The sequence below is a fragment of the Manacus candei genome, unplaced genomic scaffold, assembly GCF_025592945.1.
Source record: "Manacus candei isolate 608988 ecotype Guabito, Panama unplaced genomic scaffold, ASM2559294v1 h1tg000014l, whole genome shotgun sequence".
NCBI classification, from domain to species: domain Eukaryota; kingdom Metazoa; phylum Chordata; class Aves; order Passeriformes; family Pipridae; genus Manacus; species Manacus candei.
Window position 1 is genome coordinate 18,288,266 of NW_026138062.1, and position 21,133 is coordinate 18,309,398.

Genomic DNA, 21,133 nt, shown 5'->3' on the forward strand with positions numbered 1-21,133 from the left:
GCCTGTCCTTCAAAGGGAATCTGTTCAAACGTGAAATTCAAATTAAAAAACTTAACTTTTTTAATTATTTTGAGCAGAACTATGCCATTTTAAGTCTTGGAAAATATATTTCTACTATTACTAGAAGATTGATGCAATGAAGACTCTTGGTCTGCATAAAAATTCATTGTGAACTTTTGGACATAGTGAGTTTTAAGCACCTCTAGATGGCTTGGTAAAATATACCAACAGTCTATCTTGTTTACCCTTTCCCCTTTTCATACCTGAAAAAATTGTCACTAAGTCTGAGGAAACAAAATGACTCCATTAAAAAGCTAAAAGTACAGAAATGTACTTGTGATTTTGAGTTGATTGGAAAGTATTTTATACTTCACATAAAAATCTTGTTTTGCAATCTGATTTCCTTCCTTTATATAACATATATTATAAACTGAGCCATTTTATTTACCAAAATCAGTTTGTTCTTAATCCTGAAGAGTCTGTGGCTCAGGCTTCACAGATGAGCTTATTGATGCCTTTTTATTTTAAAATTCTGCGTTAGCCAACTAAAAATACTTTTGTTCATTAACTGGTAATGATTGCCAAAGCACATTTAAAACAAAATGTCCACCAAGGTGTAGTGATTTTTCTCTTTAAAAAATAGCTGCTTGCATTGTGATGTTGAAATGTTAAGATACAGATTTTTAAAGCAGAATATTGCGTACACAGGTATTCACTGACTAAGAGAAGTGTGTTGCTTGGAAGCAGATAAGGAAAACTATTCTCTGTGGTCTTCTTATTAGGCCCCAGTATTTTACTGAACCCTATAAATTACTGTGTTCCCCACTTATGAGAGAAACTTGGTGGTTTGAAGGATTCATTTAAGCTGCAAATTTACTGCATTGCTAAGAATGGTAAGAGCTGTTGGAGATGGCCTGATGTTTCAGAGGAGCAAATACCTACTAAGTGGTGCATAATGCAATTTTTATTATTGCCAACGAGCTATATAGTGTTTTCTTTTGGCAGAGATTCTGGAATAATGTGATTGGACATCTGAAATGAGACAATAATACTGAAGCTAAAGGAGCACTGTGATGCTTCTCTCTCAAGACGTGCTCTGCAGTTTTGTTTGTGGTTTTGGTTGGATTTTTTTTGTTTGGGTATGGGGGTGGTCAAGAGTTACCAGTTGCAAAAGAAATGCTCTTTTTTTTTTTTTTGGTAGAAGTCTGTTTGCTATCAGTATAGGCATGAGTAAGTTTCATTTATAGGGAAAGATCTCTATTTTAACTATTTCCAATGTTAATCTGGCCAGTTTGTAATTTTAATAGCCCTGTGGAGTTTAGTACTTAATGCTAGGGCATTTAAAATCTTTAAGATCTTTCTAGTGCCTAAAGCTGTTGTAGAAATCTCTGAGCTCGTACTGCATCTGGAGAAGAGGCTAATCTGACTTCTATGAGTTGTGCATTCTTTTTAAGGAAATTAAACCATAGTCTTTATGCTTTAAAAACCCAAACCCCACTGTTCCCATGTTTGATGAAACTTCCTGGATTGAAGAATGGCAGGCTATTTAGAAAGAACTGGTATTGATTTCAGTGCTACTTGTGAAGAATTCTGCTCCTGAAAGGCAGAGCATGCATACCTGTATTAACTTGTCTCAGAAAAAATGTGAAGGGTCGGTCTGCTTTGAAAATAGGTGTTCGAGATCTTTTTAGTAATACCATTGCTGTAACGCAACAAAGAAAAAACATTAGTAAAATGCATCCCTTTTCTTTGCATCTTCTGTACAGTGCCCTCAAGCTCTGATGTTTAGTACCTTGAGTTTTGAGTTGCTTCTCTGCTTTAACTATAAACCAAAAATTTTATCCAACAGTGAAATCAGTCTGAATTAATGAGTCCAGAGTCGTGAGACTACATGCAGGTGATTTGTGTGTATTTTGATGCTGAAGTGAGTCCTTCTGGCTTTGGATTTCAAAGGTAATGTAATTTTTGATGTTGTTGCAGCCCTTACTCTTCTGAAGTCATACCATGCTATTGCCTCACCTGTTAACCAATTCTTGGCTGTGCTGTTCTGATGAAAAAGATAAGCAAGGCACAAATGTAGTCCCTTTTCTAATTGGGAGACATGGAGCAGAGAAGTATCTGTCATCCTGGAATTTCCCTTGTCAGAGCTCTGAACAAAACCAAAGTATCCTCAATCTCAAGTTATGATTGATTTTCCCTTCTCTGTTTGTGGGTTAATTATTAGATTAAATAAAGAATCCTTAAGAATTATGATGGCTCAGCTATTATTAAAATACATCTTCTTTAAATAAATTATTCCTTGTAGCTATGTAGTTTTAAGAATGCATTGTCAAAACACCCCAATACTAAAACCAGCAGATTTGGATTATTTTTTGAGATGTTAAAACAATGGAATTAATTTGAAAACTCAAGACACAGTAAAACTAGTTTGAGTTTTTTAGGCAGTGTTTTAATGCTCATAAAAAAGTGCCTGTTTTTGCTTTCAAGCCACCAAGTGACTAGATCCAGAACTTTTAAAGTAAACAAACATATTTTAAAATCAGCTTCTTGGTCTGACTGGAGTTAAGGGAGTTTTGGCATTGGTTTCAATGGGATAAAGATCTATTACCCTCAGATTGAAGCCATCTAAAAGCTTTTATTTTGTGTAGGGATTAGTAGAAAAATTATGAGAAGTAATAGAGAGGAAAATCGTTTCAAAATTTAAAACTGTATACAGCTCTGCAGAAAGGTTAACTTGGTTACATCAACTGTTCACTGTACACCCACCTGTGTACTACATGTGTCAGATTCAAAACTGTTTCTAGAGAAATACTATAAATACACCAACTCAGGTGTGCTCAGGTTCCTTTTGACATTGTGACTGTGGGACATTTGGGTGAGGGAATGTGCACACTGCAGTAAGGTTCACTGCTCTCTCTATGTGCCTCCTGAATTCCTTCCTGGAAGCAAGGAGAAGTGGGAGAGACTCAGATCTTACCCTGATCCACAGTCAAGGACCACCACCAGCATTTGCATTGTGCGTGTGGAGCATGTTTACAGTTGGCACAGCCCAGGGAAGGAGAAAGATGAGAAGTGGAGAAGTGGTTAATGATCACCCTGCTGCTGTGCTGATATTTGAATGGCTTGAGGGCAAGTTCAGCCTTTTCAGAGAAGGAATGGAAGGGGTTTAGGATTACAGATGCCTTCCATGCTTACTTGGATCATCTGAGGCTTCCAAAGACAAAACAAGAAAAGCAGGGCCTTCTTTGATAAGGCTCATGTGACCAATTAAAAAAAAAAGGGAGGAAGACACAGCTCATTAATTTTGGTTCCCCTGCTTTATGTAACTTGTGTGAAGGATTTCAGATGGTGAAGGTAATTTACTGGCTGTGTAGTCTGTAGCTGAGATTTTACTCTGAATCTCCCTGTTCACCCAGCCCCAGCTGCTCATGAGGAAATGATCCTGTAGCAGAAGCTACTGCATGTGAAGGTCACACTTCAAAGTATGTGAGAATCAAGCCTGTCTTTGTAAAACTTTCCCATCATTACTTTTAGTGCTATCAAAGATATCATCTTCAAATCTCATAGCAGTTCAGGCACTATAGATAAAATATTACCAAGCTTTTCTCATTATTTGTTTTTACGGTCTGGATAAACATATTTGACCAACAGAAAAATAAATATTTTCTCAAACAGAATTTTCCCTGGGTTGATAAAGTTGTTTTTCATTAGAGCCATTACATGTTAGACTGAGATGAAAAATTACAGATTCTTACGAACATTTATAAAGGTAAAATGAAAGTGTGTTAAATATAAAAGTTTAAATTTAGATTAGGCATACATTTAAATGCTACCGTGCTTGTTTGCTTTATTTTAAATAAAAGGCTAGTAGTTGGTTTTGTAAAAGGCTCCAGAAATGAGAAGTTATGTCTGTATATTTGATTTACCTGTAGCTCCTGATGCCTTTGTACCATCTTCTGTTATTTCAATCTCTGCTTTATGAATAGCTTCCGAAATGTAAAGACTATCTTGATCTGAAAAAAACCATGTTAATAGTTATTTTCTGAATTCCATTACAAACTTATTTTTAAAAGTAATCAGAATGCTTTTACCTTTTTTTCCTGCAGAATCTAAGGATCATATAACTGTTAGGTATTTTAACCACCTAAACTGGTTTTCCCCTATATGGACAACAGTGGACTGAATGCTGGATGGGAGTTACTAGTTTGAGAGGTCTCCAGGTTGTGGTAGAAGGTAAGGTTACATGGTGAAAGTAGAAACTAATTAACACAGTGAGGACGAGGCAAGAACTGAGGAACCATTGAAAGGAAAACAACAGGAAAAAAATGCTCTTCAGGAAGAAACAATGGGACTGTGACATAAAATGGAGCTTGGAAAAAAAAAAAACTATTTCAGAAAGCTACTGAGTATTACAAGCCTGCTTCTCTCCAGCTGACTGTGGAGGGCAGAAAGCAGGGAAGGTTGGCAGACTTTTTTTCTTGTCAAATACTTCTACAAGCCTTATCCTCTGATGGAAGCTACCAGTGCGCGTACAGAGGAAGGAAGCTGCTAAATTATATTGGTTATGGAGTTAATTTCCTCCAAGCATGTGTCTTATTTAAATAGATATTAACTTTATAAAATACATCTTTGCACACTTCATCAGTATATTAATATTTGTTTGCAATAAACAAAGCAGCAGGCTTTAACAAAAAAGTGAGCAGCAAAATTATTTTAATGTGCATCTCTTTGCAGTCTGAGATATAGAACATAGCAATAGAACACTGCTATGTTCAATTTTAAAAGTGGCATGAAAAACTCCGTGAGAAATGTGCCTTCTGAGGTTCATCTCAGGAAAGTAATTTTTCTGTAAGAGCAGGTTTGAACGGAAGGAATTTCAGTTATTCACTCACATGCACAAGAATGTAAGGTGCTCTCTGGGCTGCTACCACTCTGAGTCTTTAGTATGAGCAGAAATGACTAAGGTGAAAATCTTTGTGTTGCTGGAAGTAGTCGAAGAAGAAAGAAAATTGATAACTTGGATTCTTTTTGTATTTAATATTAAATAGGGGCAAAAATTTTCCAAGGAGCAGAAGAATTTCAGGCTTCCAAAACCAAGAGTTTAGTCATAACAACAGTATTTTAGGAAAGGGAAAGTATAACTCCATCCACTGGTCACTGGATTAGCAAGATAACGTGACCTGGGCGTATACCACTACTGTTTGTAGTGTTAGGAGCTGAAATACAGACTTGTTGGTCCAGCATCCCTTACTGTTTAATGACTATTTAAAAACACAAATAGGATGCTTTAGTACAACTTGCATTCCTAAATTTCTGAATAAATAAACATTTTTCAGACCTATGCCATCTTGACAGTTTTAATCTTAAAGAAATCAGAAGGAAAAAGTAAGCTCAAGACCCAAACCAACCCTCTCCTTTTCAGGTTCTTCTTTTCCACAAAAAAGCTCAAAATTCTATCAATTGGCAAAATTGATAAAATCAATTGATAGAATAGAGAAGTTGAGGTGTAAGCTGTGTTTTGGAATTTCACAGAGAAAACAGTGCAATTAATTCAAAATACTCAGGTCTACCAAATCACTCAAAGGTAAAAGTCTACAACTGTTGGGTCGAGGATCATTTTGTATTTAGTCAAGTCTCTTACCTGAAATGCCTTTAAAATTAGCAGTGATGGGATCAAATGCGTCTTTAACTCCCAAGGCAGAAAAAACTGTCTTTAGGTCAAAAAGGCTTTGAATACTGAACCTGAAATTAGTATGATAGATTTTATTTAAATGCTGGATTTGTAGTTTCGTAGAGTTAAAAGCATAACAGATGCGATTTATTTCAAGCCTTTCCATTTCATCCATCTATTCCTGTATGAGACCAGTGCGTGCTGTCTGATTAAGTGTACTTTGCAGAAAAGGACCTCATCTTCACCTGAAGTTGTTAATAGAAGGAATCCCTCACCACCATCTGTTGCACTCACATTACCTTTCAGTCTTCTTGACATATGAACTCTGCATTTTCCCAAGTTTGGCTATAGCAAATGGCACTTCGAAACATTTGCCAGTGATTAGCTTGGAGAAAAAGAATATTAATGCATAAACAGTTTCTCAGGGCTTCATTAATGTGATGAATGCATAGTAAGAGATGTGTAATGAAGTCCTTCCCTGCTGATCCGTACAATAGGTACAGCCACAAAAGGCCTCCTGTACTTGCTTCCTCCTGCTATGCAATTTCAGTGGAATAGATGATAGAAAGTACCTCCAGGGTGTGTGTGTTTGCTAACAACAGCAAATGGCTAAAGTGGAAAAAGAATGATGTGAGCTTGGTTTGTGCATGGAAAAGATGGGTATGACTATGAGGGTAGGGGTGTGCACAACTTCTTTGTACAGTGCCTTTTTGTAGTATACTGACAAGTTTAAAAAACACACAGTAGTGTGTATTTACAAGGTTATATATTTTTTTTTCTCCCTTAAGCAAAGAGAAAAATGGAGTGTGGGAAAGGTCCGGCAACATATCTCTTTTAGGTCTTTAAAGGATTGTTAATCCCTAACAAATTTTGAGTAAAACCTGTAGGATCAACTGCAATACTTCATTTTTTTTAGACATTACAGAGCATACCAGGCAGTCTTGTCATTCCCAGCTCACCTGTTTGTGCCTTAAGAAAGGCCATCTCTGATCGTGAGATGAATAACAAAACAGAAAGCATGTCACTTGATTTTGCTCACACATTGCTCGTGAAGGTGCTATCACATGAAATTCTGACAGTTGAAGTAGTGAAGCTATCGTGCTAACATTGCTTACCTAGGTAGAAAAATATCCATCTTTGTTCTCTTTAAGCTGTTGGCCCAGAGGGTTATGTCTTTGGCAGAAAGGTGAGACTCAATCTGGGACAAAGGTGTTCTTTTATGGCTGGGAAGCACTAGGAACATACTGTGTTTCTCCCCCAGGTAGGGTAACTCGACCACACTGAACGCCTCCAGAGCCGCAGTCTGGAACTGGCCTGCGGGTGGGCAAATGTAGACCTTATTTCATCATCAAAGTGGGAAAACTCCCCCCAAACCCACAACCCCAGCTAGGGTCAGCAGACAGTTCAGAGCAGCTGCGGTAGGATTTAAGGAATTGTCTCTAGTACATAGATTCTTGTAGCCAGCTCAGGTTACTGTTAACTCACAACAGTCTCTCATCTGAACAGAGCTGGTTGTGAGAGAGACGTATGTATCTTGGCAGAAAAGTGCTAGTGCAAGTAATAGTAGCCAAAGCAGTGCCTCAAGAGAGCATGAGTATTTTATTACTTTCTCATATAATAGCTGTCCTCCTTGCTCAGGGTTTAAAAAAATATTACCAAGGCAATGACAGTAACTGTGATGACTCGTCCTGCAATGCATGTTCTTTAACTAAAGATGCAATTTTATAATATCTTTCACTAAAATTTTAGTGCTGATAGAAGTTACAAAAACAAAATGGAGTATCCTAGTTAATTAACTGAAATCTACTTTGCCTCATGTTTCTGTCTTTGTGACTTTTAAAAATCAGTTTTAACCTTATTTCAAAAAAAAAAAGTTATATTAAACAATAGTTTATGCTTATTTAAGCATCATATTTATAATTTTTGAAAATCTAGGCACAAAAATCTATCAAAATCAGATGAAGATTATAAAAGCTAGTCTCAAGAGTAAAAGCTGGAGGGCTTCCAAACTTGCAATTGGTTATACAACAATTTGTAATAACCATTTTAAAGTACCATTTTAATGCCATTTTTCAAAGAACAATTTAACCAGGCATTTCTAATGGACTCTGTTACACAGTAGAACAGTTTCCACTATCACAATTTTAGCTTCTTATTTTTCCATCTGAGAATCCAATAAATAGCATTTCAGGAACGTTCAGTACTAGTTAGCAGACCAGGAGTTAAATGCAAGCTTAATACAAGTTGCAAGCAAACATCTTATTGCCTTTGCTGCAGGCTATCCAAAATACTCAATCTACTCCTTCTTCACCTGGCTGTAGTAGTTGTAACTTCAAGGTGCTCACACTTTCTGAACCAGGGGTTGTAAATAACAGAATATATGTAGCTTATGTTCATAATATCTAAATATTCGGCAATATTTACATAGCTGTAGGATGTCTCAAATACTTAGCATACAATATTTGTTAGTGTTGCAGATGTGAACTAGATAGGATTCGTAAAGTGTTGATTATTCTGCTAGATTAAATCTTAGGCTCTTAGATGAGCCCTCCTGCCTTGCACCATGGAGAGAGAATTGCTCTGTTAAAACTAACTCCCAGCATGTGGATCATTTGCTGGGAAAAGATGTTCTGCTTTCCAATGGGCAAACAAGGAAGATTTACATTTGTAGTGCACTGGGCGTGAGTGGTTTAATATGCGGGCATGCTGATATTTTGAAGTTAGCACATTCTGCGCAAAGGTTATACAGTGCTTCCTTATTTGTTAATTAGAAAGAAAATCAAAGACTTTATGCTATTGAGTCAGAACATTTAGCGTTCCTTGCTTGAACTGATTTTGAGCCTCCCATAAGGATTATACATATGCTAAATTAGAATTCAAATGTTGTTAACAAATGGCTTGGAAAAATGAATATGTAAAGTAGCTGCAGTGTTTAAGAGGTGTGTGTGAACAGTAATGTTGACATTTTCTTAAAGCAGTGTTACTTATCCCCAGGCTGGTTTGTTCTTTGTGGCCATGTTAAAAGGATAAACAATGTTGTGAAAGTTGCAGTTGGTAATAGGTTACAGCTAATCTTTCTCACTCTGTGCTTTGGATCCTGGTGGGAGACAGCTACTATCATTTAATAATGACAGAAAGTTATCTTGGGCCTCTGTTTAGTTATACTGAGCCAGTCTTTTGCATTTATTTCAAATTGATTTGTTAGAAATGTTTCTGTCACTTTTAGTGACAAAGACTGAATGGGCTCAATCAAGCCTGACAATCAGCAAATTTTAAATGATCCCTTTCATTTTGGCTTTCCTTAAAAGTCTCTCCAGCTGCAAAAAGCTTACATACTTCAGGCTGGATTAGTATTTTGGCTAACTTCCTTTTCTGTGCAAATATTTAGTGCTTCAGCTACCTACTTAAGGACGATAGGATGGTGTTCTTGTGTTCAGGCAAGTGGTTAAATAAGCAGAACTAACGATTTCACATCAAGTTTGCAAGGATTCTGGTGCAAATATGGGGTCAGACAATGCAGTTCAGCTGCTGAATTCCTGGTCACTGGCTTTCCCTGACTATACCCACCTGTATAAGCATTGGCAGCCCCCTGCCTTCTGTTGTTTTGGACCTCTCATTTCTTTATTTCTCTCTGCTAAAAGAGAAAGTTCGGAGAAAAGGTTCATTCTTAAGGTAATAGCTGTATTTGGTGAGCTTCTTTTGCCACGTCCTTCTGAAATACGTGGTGCTCACCAAGTATGTTCCCAAGAAACCTATTTGTTTACCTCTTAAAGCAGTGAAGGGTAAGGCTGTTCAAGACATCATGGGTAGCAAAAGCCCTTGCTGTGAGCTGGTGATACAAAATCACCCAGGACTGAAAAATCGAGTTGATGTAGTTCATGTTGCTCAACAACAAGGAAGATGAGGTGTAGGGTTTTGGAAAGGGAAACTGCACTCCTCACTAAAGTAATTTAACTTGTAAAAGGTTCAAATGTAAATAGGATGGGAGTGTGTCAAGTCAGAGGTGTGAATGTGGTCAGGAGCTGGCAGTCCCAGCAGGAGGAAGAAGCAATGGTGGGCACACCATGAGTGTCTGGGAAGAAGAGATGCCACAAAGAAAGATGTAACTGTAAGGACAAACTTGCAAAGAGCAGAAGAAATTATTTTTTGACCAGGTGGATTATGGTTTAGAGATAAAAAGGCATAGAAATAACGAGCTGCTATCTGCCTACTTAATGTGACTGTTGCACAGCAAAGGAAAATGTTTTAGCCATATAAGCTATTAAGACATATAAACTATTAGATATTTTTTTAGATTCGTGCCAATTATTTGTTGTAACTGGTGGCAAAGAAATAGTCTGATGACAGAGCAAAAGATAATGGTGAGATTCCCAATGGAAATGAAGAAAAGAGTAATTACACTGCCAGAGATGGAAACAAAGTTCACGTTACTTGACATCATAAGTTCTCATCACATTAGAGAGATGAATAATAATCTGGAGCCTGGATGATCGCCACCCCAAAATATGAGAAGAACTTGGATTTGGAATTGCAAATAAGTGAGCAAAAATTTTAATAGACTGTAAATTCAGTTGTTTCCCATGATTGGAAAAAAGGATTCATTTATAAAGAAAAAGAAAGTAATCTGGGAAGTTTTAGAAAGTCCTCTGGAGAAAAGAATAATCAAGTCACAGAAGGAAATAAAAAGTGAGATAAATTGCAATATAAAGTAAACTAGCAAACAAATCTATAAACTTTTTTGGCTCAGTAACTAATTTGATAAAAAGGCATAGATCCAGCCATCTAGTTTTAAATAAAACAGCAAATATAATTTCACTATGGCACTATTTACAGGTAAAAGTGATGGCAATCAGAGCAGGAAAAGAAAAGCAGCAAGCAGGTACTTAAAGCAATGTAGAAGAGGGGCTCCCAGGTTGAAAAGAGTTACTAGTGGCTTTCCAAAGTATTGTCCACACTAAGACTTTCATCAAAGACAGTGATTTGCCATGACGACTAGCGTGGTGGAAATCAAATGGTAGAGATTTCCCCCCCTTCCCCTTGAGGACTCATCAGCTGGAAAAAAATGCAGAAAGGAAAAAGGCCCAGGTGGGACCAACCTTGAGTAACCACCCTGAGCTGGTTCTGTGCTACACTATGCAAGGTACTTTTAGGAAGACATAGAAATACTAAAATCATTTTAGCAAGCATGAATACAGCTTCATTAAAAGTGTTGTGTACATTCCTGATCATTTATTCTCAAGAAAGATTGATTTAAATTTGGAAAAGTGCAAAAAAGAACTAGTAGAGAATTGGAGCCTCCTTTTCGAATAGCTTAGATGAGCCAGCTGCTTCAGTTTATCTAACAGGAAATTGAGAGACAACTTGGTGACTTGCAAATAACGTTTGGGAGTAAATATCAAAGCTGAAGAGAAACTATTTAACTTAAAGCTGGCATGATGTTAAGAGATATAAATCGGTCTTGAGAAAATTTGTACTTGGAATTAGGGAGGTTTTTACCCAAGTGCACTTCTGAAATTTAGGGTAGAAGGGAAAGGAGCTTTTTATATTTTGAAAGAGATTGTATAGCTAACTGGCATAATTCCTGTTGGTAGAAAATTAAGCCTGCAGCATAAGTCCTCTTGTCAGCAACCCACATACATCAAGCCTTTGAAAGTAGCCTACACTGTATTCATATATTATAAAAATAAAAGTTTGACCTATATTTATAGTGGTTTAAGCCTGTGCTGAAATCACTCACTGATTTGGTTTAAGCACCATAAAAAAATTACCTTTTCTTGCAGAATTTGGCCCTGAAGATCTGTGGTTTTACCCTAAAGTCTTGGAAACAGGCTGTGACTAGAGACACAGGGGTGGGTGTGCAGTGCTGGTGTTCCTGGTTATGCCATCCTCCCTCGGTGCTCACACACTCAAACAACAAGCAGGGATTAGACTGAGGGGCCAGAAAATTTTTTATTTACCCTACAAATCAAATTGGCTTGATATAGTTTTAGTCTTAACTGCCCCTCTGTCATGGGGTCAAACGTGCTTCCTATGGTCCTCCTTTTCTAAGCAGCTTTATTTAGCAAGCTCCATGCTATTGTAAAGGACTTTTTATACTGTGGTACCCTCAGTCTCTTATGTTCCTTTCTCCTGGTCCATTATCTTGGTGCCTTTTGGTTGTTTGCTACAACTGACAAGTTTATTATGGAGTGCTAGGAGGCGTTGGTCTGTGAAGGATGGGACAGGGACAGTAGGTATTTTAGGAACCATTCTGAATGCAGAATCTGTTTAATCAATGCTTGGGATTATAAGGAGTCAAGTTGGTCACCTAGGTCATCTCTTTGTTTGATGGGATTTCTTCTGAGACTTCTCTAAGTTAGGAAAATAACACTATCTTAGTGTGGTATTTGTGGAAAATAAATAAAGAAAATGGTTCCAGGTTGTACAATAGCTCAAATCTGGATTAAGGACAGTTACCATAGTTAACTTCAGCTGTATGATGCATTGTGGGCACTTTCAGGGTTGAGCCCTCTGATGTGGTAAAAGGCAACATCTGAGTGTCCATAAGGGAAAACTTCTTTTGCCACGTGCTTCTGAAATACATGGTGCTCACCAAGGCAACCTGGCTGAGCGACGACCTAGCAGTCTCCAACAGCATGCCACGCACATCCCCACCTGCATGGAAAAGAGACAGGGAGAGGGACACGTGTCCTACTTGCCCAGGCCTAAAGGCCAGGTCCGTGTGACTAAATAAAGCAAGTCGGGACCACTCTCCATCCCAAAGGGCAAGAGGCAAAACTCATAAGGTACCATCAACCCTCTACCTTCCCCTCCCCACATGTACATGGACCTCATCTGGATTGCCTGCTGGTCCCTGCTCTCCCCAGAACTGAGTTTGAGTTGGGCAATGTTGAGGGTCAAAGCTGTGCCAGCACTGTGCTACTTGCTGAACAGTGCAGATGACAGCAACCCAGTGTTCAGCACCATGCCCTGGCTCTAACTGGTGTTCTAGGTTAAATCTGCCCAGGTGTATCTCGGAGGTGTTCATCATTAGTACCAGAAATACCTCATGGCATGACTACAGACCGCTTTATGGAGTAACTAAGTCACTTGGGGCTTATATCCTAATTTTCCCCTTCTCCTGTTTACTTGTCAGTTCAACTGATCCTGCTTTGGGTATCTCAAAGATTTCTGAAAGAGTGATCTGCTTTTGATTCATTGATATTGCAATGTGAGCACTGCAATATGACCTCTCATTTTAGTACCTGCTTCTAGAGCAATACACTTCTGTCATGGAGCTGGATCACTTCTTAGTGTTCATTTGAGAAAGACAGAATTTTATTTTTGTTAGTTTCAACAGCTTTAATGTGTGTATTTAGCATCAGCTCATATGTTGCTGGCCAAATTAACATTCACATAAGTTGATGAGGCAAATCAGGGACTGCTTTGCTCTGCTGCTTCTTAGGACTTTCTTTTTCAATTATTTTTTTCATTAACACCAAATTTAATTTCATTACTTTTCTTGCTTATGTGGAAAGTAAATTCTTTTTATTTCCCATTTTGACTTTTTAAACTCAGGGTCTGACTGCTGAGCTTATGGCCCTGCATGTTCCCCATAGCACCATGAAAGCATTCAGTGCTACAAACATCATCCCTGGGGAATCTGGCTGTTCTCATTAAAAGTGAAAACACTGCAAAGGATTGCCATTTTAAAAATTAGAGGAATGAGGCCAACTGGTTACCAGCTTGATACTGCAAATTTATACTCGCAGGTTCAGACCTATTCCCACTCTTTCTTCACATTAGAAATGAATGTCAGCACAAGAATTAGGTTTTCTGGCTTTCAGCCTTGGTTTGGACAACACAGTGTGGCAAAAAACTGTACTTGGTTTAATGCAATTTCTCTCATCACTCTTATTTTACATGTTATTCATGTGCATTCTTGTAGGTTGCTGTGTTACCTGCAAGGTTACTGGTGATCCATTCCTGTATTTGGGCCCTGGTTCTGTTGGGGTCAGTAAAGTTGGTTTGCTGCAGGCTGCTGTTCGCCCAGCGTGCGGCATGTGCAGTGAAGTGAGGCGAGAGCTGCGTGCCAGCATCCACAAAGAAGGAACATGCCAGCTGAACCACTGTGCCTTGGCTCGAGTCGGTCACTCCTTCATACGCTGTGCGCAAGAAGTCCTGCGCGCTTTGATCTGCCAGGCGAGAGAGAGGGAGAAACTGCAACTATCATGTTGAGGTTAAGGATTGCCCCAGGGCTCCACAGCTCTCAGCTCCAGTGCTGACACTGGTGTCCTCTGATTGTTAAAACACGGAAGCACCCTTGACTTTATGGAGCATTACTGTCAAGCACTACTGTTGAGGGCGATGATGCTCTAGGCATGGTAAAGCACTCTTCATGTTGCTGTAGGAATCACTCTAGTGCAGATGTGTCGAGCAGCTGAACTCACATCAGGTTCACACCTCTATGCAAATGCACCTCTGAACAGTTTATAAGGTACATTATTTTTTGGTTTTGGACCCTCTCTGAGTTCCCGTTAGTGAGATCTAGTACCTCTGGCAGTGACTGGCCACAGTACCACTGTCTCCTTCTCTTGCCATTATACACCTATCTCAGGAAAGGCATCTCCCTTATAGCCCCAGGTTAGTCTCTGCTGCCCTTGGCCCCTAGCCATTGTTTTCTTTCTTGAAGGATAGTGTCCCAAACTGGCCCAGTACTGGTGATGAGCCCTGGCAATGCTAAACAGAACTGATGGTTGCTTCACATGTGTTAGAAGCAACTCGTCTATTCATACAACCCACAACCATGTCTGCTTTTTTTTCAAGTACAATTGTATTTCCCATTCAATATTATTTTCTTCTAATTCCTAAGATCCCTCAGATCCTTTCCAAAAACTACTATTTTTTGACTCATGGTTCCCCAATTTGGATGACTGATTATTTCTTGTAGAATTTTGCACTTGTCCTTACTGAGTTGTATCCTATTCAGTTCACATGTTTCTGTGACTTTCCAGGATCCTTTTAGATACTATTCTGGTCCTCCAAAATGCTTGTAGCAATTACAAGCTCAGTGTCATTCCAAAATTCAATAGCGTATTCTTTAGTTTGCTGTCTACTAATGGAAATAGTTGAATAATGCCCTGGTCTCCTGTTTCTGAAAAGCTCATAGTAGTTCAACGGTGGTGGCTTCTGTGATGGATACATGGTTGAGGTGTGAGCCCAGAAGGAACATGAGTCCCACAAACTCAGAGAATCCTGTGTTTTTAAAATTACTACGTTCCCATAGACTCCCTTGAAGGGTGATTTAGGAGCCATTATTTTTCTCAATTGCAACGATTTGTTGAATTTGTTGAATGGTTCATGCCAAAGTGACCTCCTGAGGCCTGGGACTCTCACCCATCTGAACAACGTTTATGTGCTCTGTGTCAAATCTCAAACTTCCTGTGTATGCAGTTCAGCCCCTTTCCTATATATCTTGTTGTATTTTGGAGGAGACTTGCCTATGTCCAGATAATAAAAGTTGAGATTGCTACTTGCCTTTAAGACCTTTCCAACAAGTTCCTCATTCTATAACTAAGTTTTCAATGAGGACTGGGAAATGTCTGGAGTACTGCTTTTCTTTAGCAAGACATCAGTCCCTTTTGGCTTTGTGGGACCACCAGGAACTTTCAGATTTCACCACCTAGTGCCCCAATATCTGTGTGGAACCTCAGTAGCTCACTGTTGTACATGAATTCCTTGCCACCATTTTCAAGGTGGGTTAGTATTGTGTCCCTTGCTGTGGTACTTGACTCAGGTGCTCCTCTGCTTTGGCTTGAAACCCTGGAATGCCCTGGGCAGCTCATAGGTATCTGACTCCCCATGGTCATGGCTGAGCTCACCATTATGGCTGGTTGGAAATCTCTTAGTTTTGAGTCGAGAGGCCTTAGGCAAAGGGAGTGATCACTCAGTTTCTCCAGTCACCTGTGGATGTGGGCAGAACAGGAGGGAAGTCGGGACTGCCATCTGGGATGTGGGTGTTTTGGGGTGGCTAACCAGGGAAGTGAATCCCACATGGACTGACCTGTCCCAGGCTGATCAAATTAAGGGTCCCAGGTCAAGGGCAGGATAACCATGAGACTCCAGCTGCCAGACAGGTCATCAGGACGCTTTTACTGCATTGTTTCAGATTCTTCATGGGGCAAAAGAGAGTTGCACATCTATTGATTTTTACCACCTGAGAATCCAGTGTGTGTTTTCTGACCTAATAATACTACTTTAAGTAGCTAACCTGGAGGAAGACTAATCACCTATGGGAAGTTTGGTATTAAAATTTGGATCTATCACTCTATAAGGGGTAAAATACTGAACTCCTTGAACAGATGTCTAGAAAACTCACGTAGTCTGAGGTGTAAAGTGCTTTCCTTGTGCGTTCTGCATTAGTGTGGGAGCATCTGGCGAGCACTCTGGAAGATGTGAGAAATCAAGGATGGTAAACTGGAAGTAGATGTGGATGTGAGGGGTGGTATCCCAGACTTGTAACTTCCCCAAAGTGCTTAGCTAACCAAAGTCCTGAATTCTTACTTGGAGAAGAGCTCGAAATTGCTTTAAAATACTCTATTGTTAATAAAATAAATCAGCTAGGAGAAAGCATTTTAAAGCATGTCATTTCATTTGTTCTGTCTACAGATACATCCCCTTATGCATTGTTTTTCTTAGTATTAGAATAAAAGTGAACAAATCTTCCAAACATTGAAAGAAGATTACAAGTGCATGTAAGAGCAGATTCTCTGTGAACAGTGAATAAACCATCAATGTTTTCATTGTTTTCAATCTGCTAAGGTTTTAACCTCATCCTTCATTATTGTTTAGGGCAGACCAACAAAAACATTAATACAAACATTAAGTTGAAGAAAGGGATTTTATCACATATGCATACCTATATAATTTGGTTTTACTCATCTGATAGGAAATTTCATCTCAATATTTGATTTATTTATTTTACTTATTTGATTTAGACCATTTAAGGAAGTGGTTTCCTTCCCCATTACTGGAAATATGCTGTTATAACCAATAGCAATAGATCCCATCCTACTTTATTTTCACATTCCTGCGTTAATATTACTGAAAGCAAAAGCTCATGTGGCTTGTGCCACAGACAGCTAAAATGGAGATATAGTGTCTCCCTGCTACAATGTGCCACATGAGAACATAAAAGACCTAGCAAGTCATTGACAACCTCTGCACTTCTCTTTGTTACATTTTCTGTGGAGATCTGTGCTTGAATTTCACTGTGAAATGTTATTCTTTAAGGTTCTTTCTTAATAACTGAGCCCCTAATGACCAGAAGTATCAAGCAAGGTATAATCCTTGTATGAATTAATGTTGTTTAGGAACTGAATTTACAGAAATAGGAGTATTATAGGCAAGAGTTCATTGTATCAGCTGCTCATAATATAGATGCACTGTTCCTATGGCAGTTCGTGTAGCTGATAGCTGTATCTCTATTTATCAGCCAGAGTTAGCTCCTACTGCTGTGTTGGTTTTTGAATGTTAATCTTATACAGAATGGTGATGGTAACTAAGTCAGGTTACAGCACAGGAAGATGAAATTACTGTAGGTTTTATCTTTAGTTTTCATACCCTGAAAGTGAATTTTATGCTGAGAAATAGCAGTGTCACGTCTATACATAAGTCTTGTATATAAGCTGCAAATTTTGAAGATGAGGCAGTCATCTGCTTTTCATAAACATTCTACCCATAATGTAAAATAGTTTCTGACATGTGATGTGAGATGGTAGGATAATCCAAAGCTAAAATGAAAACAGCATCCTTAAATTAAGCTGCCTTAATGCTGGATTTAAAGACATCTGTCTTTACCATATCCCTTCCAAATTCCCAGTGAGTTTTATTTTAGCCTGCTTTCAGAGAAAGATGCAATTGCACCATCCATCTGTCAATGTGTATCTGTCTGCCAGTCTCCTTCTGATAACTTTCAATCTTTTTGGCCAGTTGTAATAACATCATAAGTCTTAGAGATAATTCAACTTCTATAGGTTTCATTTGTTAATGGGATGGGAGAGAAAACAACTCTCCTCTGCCTGGCACCTCTTTGCAGAGCACACAGGGGACAGCAGGGCACAGTGGACACGATGAACCTCTAGGAAATCTGGAGCAATTCTGCTGTTCATGGAAGCGGCTTTTCTAAATGTAGCTGTATTTTTGTGCCATAAGAGAGTAAGCACTGATTCAGGAAAAAATGGAACAATAACATGTATATCAACTACTCCTTTGAGTTTCCTTTGTTCAGCTGATACCTGCCTATCAAAGATGGAGAAAACACTCCTAAACTAGATCTTGCAGTGAGACAGAAAATGGAAGTTTAATATGACGTGTCCCATTCCTGTCTCCTTATTAAGCTGTGAATTTATTAAAAAATGTAAGACAATAAGTATTTTTTTTAAGCAGTACATACCATGAATGTTGTATCCTAGGGCATCCTGCAGCTCTGTAAAGGTATTTCCTTGCGCTCCAAACTGCAGCAGCTCCAAAGAAACAGCCACACTTGCTGGAGAGACTACCAGATTGGTTCTGTTCTCTGCTTCAGATATATGCCGGTAGAGATTGATGGCGAATTCAGTTTTCAGCTCTTTCAGCTCATCATAGGAGATGCAGTTTCCTTTGGTTAAGCAGCAAGCAGAGAGGATAAATGCAGAGAAGGAAATGGGCAACATGAAGGCGAGCTGGGAACACTCTCCACCAGGTAATCACACCTGCAATTCATAACACAGATATATTTAGAAAAGTAATAGGCTGAGCTGACAGAGGAACTTTCTCATTCCATCAGTGCTGACATATCACTTGTAATAGTAATGATCACTATTAAAATACTTGTCTGGTTCTACTCAGTAGCTGTTGTCATTAAAAAAAAGAAAATAAACGTAGGGACATGCTGCTGACTCCGTTGACTAACAAGGATCGAATTTTCCAGAATGCTGTAGCATACAGGATGGTTGGCCATTACAGAGCACCTTGTCTCCCTTGTGTGGAGACAAAGAGCCCCTTGGTTAAAAAGTTAGCCACCTGCACACATGATGACTGCACTTCAGTGCAGTCTCCATGCTGCTGAGCACCCATAGCTCCTTTCTGTCCCCAGCACTCCCAGAAGAAAGGCCACCCGTCGTGAGGTGCAGAAATCTAACTGGATGCTCCAGGCTGGGCTTTAGATTCAAGTTTACAAAAGGCTGGCTTCAAATTTCCCCCACAGATATTCCTGCTATGAAATTTATCCCAGTGAAAATAAGGTTGCATTTGCAAAAGGTTCTAGTGCTTGCAGCACAAAATCACCATGTCGGATTTTTATGGGAAATCAAGCATTGGTCAACTTTATATTAAGAGACACTTAGATTCATATTTAAAGGAATAATGCTAAAATGACAGAATATCTTTCCTTACAGAATTTCAACTTCTGAAGATTGTATGCAAGTATATTTTAAAAATTACTGCACCTTCTTTCACCTCAGGATTTTCTACAAATCTTTCTCCATGCCCTTTGCTCTAGAGAACACCTCTAATGCTTTGCATTTACTCACAGTTAAATTGTCTTGCCTTTCTGTGTCCTTCTGTGTGTCTGAATGGAAGCTGTCTATGAACGTCTTGTCTCCTTCTTTAATAGGTAGTGGAGTAAAGACTAAGTCATGAGACTGCATTTAAAGGGATAGTCAGTGATCAGAGTCTCTGTCGGCGATGTCTGTACCACTCTGTCCAAATTCCTGTAGGCTACAAGCTCTATGGAGAGCCAGGCAAAGCAGCATGCCACTGACCAGCAAATCCAAGGCAAGGAACAAAAAGGTACACATGGAGATAGAGTCAGCAACTTCCTTGCAAGCCCTGCTGGAGCCTCATGAGACTTGTGACCTGCTGGTACTGAGCAAGGCATCTCCTATCTCTCTTCCCACCCCCCTCCTTCTTTTGTATGAATTCCATTGATTCCTCTGCCACAAAGGGGAAGAGAAAGGACTCTCTGTGTACCAGGCACACAGCTATTTTTTTACCCCCACTTTGAAAACTTATTCAGAAATCCCATGCAATTAAAATGTCTTTATTTCCCTTTTTTTTTAATTAATGCCATCCCAAATAGCTAGATTTTCTTTTACTCTTTAGTTTCCGGAAGGAAAGAAACAACAACATGGTACACTTGAAGGAGATTGAATAAGGAAGGGGTTATTTGAATAGACCAGAAGCAGAAGAGCTATGGTTGTGACTGCTTTAAGAGCAGTCATAGCTGCTCATGGCTTTCTTCATGTGATGGGGTCAAAAATCCTCCCTGTCACATTCACAGGTTCAGCCTCATAGCTTCACAATGCCAGTTAAAGCAAGCAAGATTTGGGCTTAAAAAATAATGTAAAACTGCACCTTATTGATCTTCACAGAGTTTGACACTATATATATATTTAGCTATTTCACAACATACATTCCTGTTGGAAGAAGACATTGGGAAACAGTTTATTACAATCAAGCACCTAATAAATTTAGGTGCTAGTTTCATCCTTAGCAGGTGAGGAACAGCCACACAGAATAGATGCAGATACTGGGGCCTGTTTCAGGATCCTGGGCTTTAGACCACATTCCTGCTAGGACTGATGAAGGGGAAAAGCTTGGTCAGTCATAGTCTAGTACAACAGGCAGGGATGTTGATTTTGCTAGAGATTTCAATAAAGTATCCTCATGCTGAAAATTACATTTGAGCTTAAGGGTTTGGCTGAATGAGGACCCCTCTGCTGAAGTTATTAACAGTGTCCACTGGACTGGAGTCGTATTCAGAGGGAATGAAACAGAGGCCACCAAGTGATTTCTCGAAGGGCTCAGAGCTGTCAACAGATAAATTAACTGCGGTCACTGGTGAGGATTATGCGTGTGGGTTTGATGTGATGTTCCCAGAGGCTCCAAACCTGATAAGACATTTCCTCGGTGCCCTGGTTGATACTATCCTGTGGATTTATTAAGATTTAAAAGAAAGATAAGGAGTCCCTGAAGGTTTTAGGCATTGCTGTCAAAAATTAACATTTAATTGCCACTTTGCGAAAATGTTGCTGTCGCATTTCTCATATTTATTTATGGAAGATGTTATTGAAAATTGCACCTGGTGTAAATGTTGTGTAAAGCAGCATAGTTTCAGTAGGAAAGGGCAATATGTGTTCTGGGTCTTGTCTCATCACAGAGGGGACTTAGAAATTGGGGGGTTTGTTTCAAATCCTCCCTTTCTGCACGTACTTTAGGAAAGGAAAGATGTGGAGGAACCTTAGCAGCAAAAACAGGGTTTGCAGACAAGGAGGGAGGACTTAATAAAACTAAAACTGGATCAACACTGTTCAAAGCAGCCATGGGAAATAAGAAATATGCTTTACATATAATAAAGAGAAAAGAAATCCTTTGGTGAATGATGAGAATGATAGAAGGCAGTGGAGTAAGAAAGAAATAAGAATCAGTGAAACTACTGTAGCT

General features: G+C 39.0%; 1 protein-coding gene across 1 annotated transcript; it reads right to left on the bottom strand.

The window, feature by feature from the left end:
- Window positions 1-1,038: 1,038 nt before the first annotated feature.
- On the bottom strand, window positions 1,039-19,781 carry SERPINE3 (serpin family E member 3). Its single transcript, XM_051780231.1, has 8 exons — window positions 19,222-19,781; window positions 18,105-18,402; window positions 13,612-13,845; window positions 12,128-12,325; window positions 6,787-6,985; window positions 5,642-5,742; window positions 3,927-4,013; window positions 1,039-1,702 (listed from the first exon to the last, which is right to left on the bottom strand). Exons 2-8 carry the CDS (start codon window positions 18,361-18,363, stop codon window positions 1,575-1,577), a joined length of 1,206 nt encoding a protein of 401 aa, XP_051636191.1. The 5' UTR covers window positions 18,364-18,402; window positions 19,222-19,781; the 3' UTR covers window positions 1,039-1,574.
- Window positions 19,782-21,133: the final 1,352 nt, after the last annotated feature.